Here is a 7,850-nt window from a genome sequence, read left to right as displayed (position 1 = left end):
GTGTTTCCTCCCCTACCCACCCCAGAGAGACATTGCAATATATCTGTTTTCTAAACTGTGTGGGTTTGTGGGTAGGGATTGAAATAGGTAGAGCTATTTTTCCATGTTTTAGTGCGGCTCTAACCTTGACTTTATGCTTGCCTGGGGTACTTTAACCTCTGGACTCAGTTCAAGACTGATAAGGTAGTTAAATCTGTGTTTCTGTGGGAAAAATAAGAAGTAGGACTTGTTATTCTGCCTTCTTACTGACAACATTATTGCCTTGGAAGCTGGGCCAAGAAATTCACATTAAAGCCTAATGGTGTGAGTGGTTGCTGCCTGTCCTCAGTCCTTCAGTGAGGTGGAAGCTATCAGTTGCTTTCAGGATGGCCTCAGGAGGTTTCATGTCGCGATTCAAACATCAGGTTTCCTACAAAGGCTGGTGATGAATGCATGGCCCCTGGTGTATCCAGGGTTTGTAAATGGGGTCTTTCGAGGATTGGATAATGAGAGCACTAATCTTATGACTAGACTAACCCATTGATAATTCCACAACTGCGTAGGATATAGGAAGTGAATTCTAGTTGGAAGATGTAGGGTGTGAGTCCTTGGTCCATTTCTTCTCTCCATCCCTTCTCTCTCTCTCTCTCTCTCTCTCTCTCTCTCTCTCTCTCTCTCTCCTTCTTGGCCACCATAGATGAACAGCTTTCCTTCATCACAGTGCACTGCCATCATGCTGCTGCCCTGCCACAGACCAAAGCAATAGATTCAGATGACATAGTATTGTATCCCTGAAATGGTGAGCCAAAGGTATATATTTCTTCTTTCAAATTGTTAATCTTAGGTATTTTGTTACAGTGATAAACAACTGATTACATAGCTCTGCAACATGGCTGCCAACTCATATATATACATACATACATGCATACATATACATATACATGTACACACACACACACACACACACACACACACACACACACACACACACATATATATATAGATGTAAGGCGCGGCCGCACTCAATGATGGCGGCAATAGCTATATCGCTCCCAAACAGAGGCATGCAAATGAAGCACTCTCCACTGCGGGTATGCTAATGAGGCATCCAACTATAGCCTATGAGACTTTGACATGCCACGTACAGACTGTATTTAAACGGCGTGCTCACGGGCATTTGGGGTCTTTCGCTTCAGCTTCAAGGGCGCTCCCAATAAAGTGCGATTGAGAAGAATCCTGGTGTCTGCGTCATTCCTGCCGGCGGGAGGGCGCGACATATATATATATGTCATATATATATATATATATATATATATATATATATAGAGAGAGAGAGAGAGAGAGAGAGAGAGAGAGAGAACAAGTGCAAAAAGATGGAAGCTGTACTCTTTCTGTAACAGCTTTGGAAGATATATCTCTTAATGTTTGCACTTCTAGAGAGCTAACTCAGGGCTTTATGTATGCTAGACAGGTAATTTACCACTGAGCTAAATTTTCAGCCCAAATTTCCATCATTTCTGCTTTATTGTGTTCGTTTGACAGAGTTACAAAGTCCTGCCTACATTCTGATAGAAGAAAACTAAGCTTCATCGCTTTGAATGGAGAATAATATAGAACCTATGGCCATCACTGCACCGTATAATAGTTTGTTACAGCATTATTTTTTAACAGGGTTTTTGAAAATTTCAGTTTGGCAATTTGAGATTTGCCATGGTGGAAATCTCTACATCATGCAACACAGCAAAATCTCTGAAATCAAGCTGTCTATTTCCCCCCCACTCCCCGCTGAGAGAATTAGTAACGATTTCCCAGCACACAGCTGGACAGCTGTAGAACTACATATACACAGAATTTCTGTTGGGTAGACAAGCTATAGACAGGGCTTTGGAAGAAGGGAATAAGAATGAAACACTGAGTTTCTGAACTGGTTGTTGCAGAGGTGAAGCTAAAAGTAGGGGTTGTGAGAGTTTAAATATGCAACAACAGATGTCTAGGAGTGACATTAAAAAAGTGAGTCCAGGACAGCCAAGGCTACACAGAAAAACTGTTTGAAACAGCAGCAGCAGCAGCAGCAGCAGCAGCAGCAGCAGCAGCAGCAGCAACAACAACAAATACAATGTCTTTTTCAACTTCTTTATGTTTGTACTGTTTTAAAGTAGGGTCTGCACACTGAATTTAATTATGGGTATACAAACATATTAAAGACTTGGCATGCAAGATATTTTAAAATTCCACTATCAAGACGAGTAAGTGCATACATGCCTATGAAGCCACAAAGAAGTAATGCATGCTGCTCCAGCTGACCCACATGTAAAATAGCCCAGAAATGCAAAGACCAAACTTCAATTCCTTTGAATCAATGCCTTAAGTCTGTGGTAGGCCATCTATCAGGTTTGTGGGAAATTATTTCAAAAAGAATACTTCCAGAACCATGGCATTTTAGATTTGAAATAGACCTTAGCAAATACTAATACATGCACCATTCTTTCTTTCTTTTTTTTTTTAATTTTAGGTAATTTGTTCATATTATATCTCAATTGTTATCCCCTTACTTGCATCATCCCATCCCCCTTCCCTCCCTCTTTCATCCTAGTCCCCTCTCTTAGGTCTGTGACAGAAGGGGGCATCATCTCCCACTATGAGATCACAGCTTACCAGGTCTCTTCCTGGTAGCCTGCTTACTCTTCCTCTGAGTGTCACCAGGTCTCCCCACCAAAGGGAAGTGGTCAAATAGGGGGCACCAGAGTTCATGTCCGAGTCAGTCCCTGCTCTCCACATAATTGTGGAGAATGTGCTGTCCATTGGCTAGATCTGGATAGGGGATCTAGGTTTACTGCATGCATTGTCCTTGGTTGATACAGTAGTTTGAGCTGAACTGCCTGGGTCCAGATCCGCCAGCCTTAATGGGCTTTTTGTAGGCTTATAGGACCCCCTGGATCCTTCTATTTCCCCATTCTTCCTTACCTTTCTCACTTAGAATCCCAATAGGAAGTCTCAGTATCTATCGCAATCTCTGGCTAAGTGAAGATTTTCAGGAGACATCACTGTTGGGCTAGTGTCCAATTATAAGTGAGTATATACCATGTGTATCATTCTTTCTTTTTTAAATTTAAATTTAATTTTATTAATTTATTCAGATTACAACTCAATTGTTATCCCATCCCTTGTATCCTCCCTTTCCTCCCTCCCTCCCGCTTTCACCCTATTCCTCTCCCCTAGGTCTAAGACCGAGGGGTACCTCCTCTCCCACTAATGGTCATAGGCTATCAAGTTTCATCTTGGTAGCCTGCCTATTCTTTTTCTGATTGCCATCAGGCTTCCCCACCAAGGGGAGGTGGTCACATATGGAGCACCAGAGTTCATGCCAGAGTCAGTCCCCACTCTTCACATAACTGTGGAGAAAGTCCTGTCCATTGGGTAGATCAGAGAAGGGGTTCGATGTTTACTATTTGTATTGTCCTTGGTTAGTGCAATAGTTTGAGCAGACACCCCCTGGGTCCTGATCCACCCATCACGATGTTCTTCTTGTAGGTTTCTAGGACCCTCTGGGTTTGAATGAGAAATGCCTCCAAAGGCTCAAGCAATTGGACATTTCGTGCCCAGCAGGTGGCGCTGTCTAGGAACGTTATGGAACCTTTGGGAGGTGGAGCAGGCTTTGAAAGTTGGTGGCTCCGCCCCTCTTGCAATTTACTCTTTCTGCTTCTTGCAGGCAAGTAAAGATGTGGTCTCTCAGTTCCCTACTGTGGCCACCTTAGCCACTTGCTGCATGCCGCCTCTGCTATGATGGCGCTGTAAACCAGAATAAACCCGTTCTTCTATAAGCCTTTGTTTTTGGACGTGATATTTTATCGTAGTAACAGAAAATTGACCAGTGTGTGGAAGGAATGTCACCTTGTCTTAGGCTGGGCCCAAGGTGAGAGTAGTTTTGGCTGGCTTGACCCTACTGAGATGAAGATCTTAGATAGGCTTAGCGAGAAAGGAAGTTTCAGCCCAAGAGAAAAGGCAGGATCCTGCCTTGTATTGCAAAAAGGACCAACAATCAAAAGGAAAAGGACATTGGGGACTCGGAGTGAGAGAGATCAGAGGTTCCTGACCATGGAAGGGGCTGGAGTTCTGGCAGAGAGTGTGCAGACATCTTCTGTCGGGTACGGGAGAAACCAGGAGAATTACGCTAAGGGATTCACCCCTTGCAACTGATACTCAGGTTTCATTTTTGTTCTCCATATATATTTAACCCCCTCCTGTTTAGGATAGTCAGGTTGTAAGAAAGATACCTTTGTAGACCAGGCTGGCCTTGAACTCACAGTGATCTGCCTGCCTCTGCCTCCCGAGTGCCACTGAAATATTTGAGAATAGACAATCTAATCACCTTTCTTTCTTTCTTTCTTTCTTTCTTTCTTTCTTTCTTTCTTTCTTTCTTTCTTTCTTTCAGATTAGGGCCACAAATATCTAAAATGCCAGAGAACTCTTCAAGTAATATCACATAGCTAGTATAATCCCACCTCTGCCCCCCCCCCCTTTAAAGTAAAGAACAAAACGAAAAGTACATGATCCATAAAGGTGTCATTTTAAAAGAAAAGTCATCCAAGGAACAAGTTAGAACTTCAGCCAGAGGACATTGTGTGTATGTGTATAGTTACGAGCCACTATGCCCCCACCTAGCCACAAATTAGTGAGGTTGCTTTAAATTGCTAACATGAACATCTTAACTCTGTACTTTTGAAGTCATTGGTTTTTAGCCACTCTGTTTTCTTTTCTCTGGTTTTCCAAGGCTACTCTTTTGGGAATGATTTTAGAAACATAATTATAACTATGGTTTCAAACTTCTGAACGAAGTAATCAAACCCAGGCTGGTCATAGTGGAAAACATGGACGTTTTGTTGTTGCTGCTGTTTTTCCTAACTCTGTCTCCTTTAAGGAGGAAGTTGGATGGCACCTTCTCACACCCCATAAGACCCGACCCACCAAAATCTCTGGTAGCTCCTTAAGGCAGCACCTAACTATAGCACAAGCCAGTACTTGGGAGGTTGGAGGTAAAAGATCAGGAGTTCAAGGCTAGCCTCAGATATATACTGAGTTTGAGGTCAGCCTGGGCTATATGGGACCCTATCTTTAAAAAAACAAAAAACTGTGCTGCCGTGGGAGATGTAGACACTGTGATTTGAAGCTAACCTCTCTTCTAGCACCTTGGCAACTATGCCTATCTTTATTAACTCACTTTTATTTACTTTCTTGAGGCAGAGTCTCACTAGTAAGCTCAGGCTAACCCTGAGCTCTCTATCCTCCAGCTGTTGGATGCCTAGACTACAGGTGTGCACTATCATGACTTGGTTTTTGCTTCCTTTAAAAATGTATTTATATGTGTGCATACCCCTTTTATTTTTGTGTATGTGAGGGTGCCCAGAGGAGCCTGGACATCAGATCTCCTGGAGCTGGAGCTGCAGACAGTTGTGGTCCCCTGCTTGTGGGTGTTGGGAATTGAACCCAGGTACCCTGCAAACATATTGTTATTTATTTATTTATTTATTTATTTATTTATTTCTAACCGTGAAGCCATTTCTCCAGCCCCTGAAGCAGGAATATTTATTTTTTGACCGATTGTTGAAATTCTAATTCTAAGGATAAGCTGACTGTCTAGAATTGCTGCTTGTTTTGGTTTAGGTTTGTTCCCTGAATGTCTGACTAACAATTTTTAGGCCCCTTGTTCATCCAGTGCCAGTAATATTTTGTGCCTTAGCTATGGCACTCTGGTTATGATTTTGGAGGGGAGAGGGTGTATGGGATGGGATGTGGGGAGCGGAGAGGGCAGTCATATCTGCCACAGGCCGAATTTTGAAGCCAGAGGTCCTTTTAGGGCCACAGGGTCCACACAACCTGTTAGTCTTATTGGCGTCACTTTCCAAGCACCTGGGTTCCCTGTGTCCTTTAGCTGGTTCTGAGATCAAAGCACGGGGAAGAGAAGGCACATCCACTGCTTCATGCTTCACTTTAAAAAGAAAATCTAATGGAATTATTTATAGATCTGGATTCCTTTCCAGGTGACAGGTTTTGTTCAGGACAGTGTATTATTAGCCACACTCAGTGGGTTCTTTCCTCAGATCTGTGCCGTTGTCAACTCCAAACGGCAACCTATGCAGAGTAACATCTGCTGCAGATGTTGCTCCAGAAATACAGACTCTGCCCAAGGGTGGCCATTTAAGCCCGGGATTTTTATATTTTCTCAGTCACTTTGTGAAAGGGATGGAGATGTCATTTGCCAGTATCGGTTTTTCCTCCATTACAGGTTTTAATTCTAATGCCAAACTAAATCCTTTGTCTAACTCAAGGGCCGAGATTTATTTTTTTTTCAGGGTGTCACAGAATATGAGTGGTTTAGGTTCTGCTTGCAAAGGACACTGTCTTGCCTCATTTTTTTCTTTCTAGAAGGACTCAGGAACACGTCTAAACACAATTAAAAACAGTATCTATAAATTAGTACAAAGCATCTTCAGTTCTAGCCAGACCATGCTATGAAATCACATAGATGAAGTAGATGAAATCACAACCAGTAAGTTTGGACTATTGAGGCAGTGATGATCAAGGAGAGAAGGCAAGCAGCTGGTTGCTTCTCATCCTCACCCCGTATTCTGACGCATACTGGTGGGAATCCTGGTGATGCTACATTAAAAGGGCCTGCCAGCAACCCAAAACTGCTTTCTATAAGCATGGTGCTGGGTCATGGTCGGCTCTCATTGACAACAGCCTTCCTGAGGCAAAGCCTTAGCTGTCATTCTACCTGCGTGGTCCCTAGCGCCATTTGGCTTTTGACGTGGGTCTGAGCCAAGGAATAAAGCCAGCATCCCTGGCGGCAGCTCGCCCTGTGCTGGGCCTCCTGTCTTTCGCTCCCCGGGGCGGGTAGGGCAGGACGCAGAGCCGCCGCGTCGCCGCTGTCCTCTGGGTGGCCCCAGCGCGCACCACCGCTCATTGAGCCCTGGAAGGTGAGGCGAGAGGAGGCTGGTGCTGAGCTCGGCAACTCCACCCGAGACCGGGCAGACAAAAGAGGCCGGCTCTGCAGCTCACCGGGACGCGATGGCCGGGCATGGAGGACGGGTGTTGCTGGCGCTGTGCGCCGTACTGGTGGCCGGCGGGTGGCTGCTGGAGGCTGAAGCCCAGGAGCCGGGGGCTCCAGCGACTGGCATGCGGCGGCGCCGGCGGCTGCAGCAGGAGGACGGCATCTCCTTCGAGTACCACCGCTACCCTGAGCTGCGAGAGGCTCTGGTGTCCGTATGGCTGCAGTGCACCGCCATCAGCAGGATCTACACTGTGGGGCGCAGCTTCGAGGGCCGGGAGCTCCTGGTCATCGAGCTGTCTGATAACCCTGGAGTCCATGAGCCGGGTAAGTGTGCTGCCTGCTGCCTACCGGGGGTGTGTGTAGGGGGGAAGTGGGCCCCGAATTGCTTCCCGGTGGAAGATGCCTGAATGGAAGTGGGGAGGAAACCGAGCACCCAGCCTCTCCCCATCGTTGGCATCTCCCACCCATTTTTTGGTGAACGGGGCAAGGGAGGCTGGAGCAATGGGAGCAAGAATGGCAGGCAAGAATGACATGCCCAAAGCTGGGTCCCCGGGTGCTCACTCTCAAAGATGGGTAAAGCTCTAAACAGAATAAAATTGTGAGTTCTCAGAGCCGCAAGCATCTTCCTCGCTGACACGAGTGGAAAACAAGGTGCGGAAGGCGGGGTCTCAAAGGAGACGAGAATGAGTCATTTATCATTTGAGAATTTCCAAAGGCTTATTGGTCACTGCTGGCTCTGCGCACCCACCTCTACATTTGTGTGAGCATTAGCTACACTCTCGGCTGTGGATGCTGGCGAATTTTAAAAGGATATTGATGA

General features: G+C 45.5%; 1 protein-coding gene across 1 annotated transcript in view; it reads left to right on the top strand.

Annotated features, from left to right (window-relative positions):
* Positions 1-6,728: 6,728 nt before the first annotated feature.
* The window catches only part of CPE (carboxypeptidase E), a 92,822-nt gene continuing 91,700 nt past the window's right edge, over positions 6,729-7,850 (top strand). The window contains exon 1 of the mRNA XM_084757982.1: positions 6,729-7,354. Coding sequence (XP_084614108.1) covers positions 7,048-7,354 — 307 coding nt within the window. The 5' untranslated portion in view covers positions 6,729-7,047. The remainder of the gene's footprint in view (positions 7,355-7,850) is intronic.

The sequence above is a fragment of the Acomys minous genome (genome assembly GCF_964271855.1).
Source record: "Acomys minous genome assembly, chromosome: 15".
Taxonomy (NCBI): domain Eukaryota; kingdom Metazoa; phylum Chordata; class Mammalia; order Rodentia; family Muridae; genus Acomys; species Acomys minous.
This window is presented reverse-complemented; position numbering and strand designations above follow the sequence as displayed.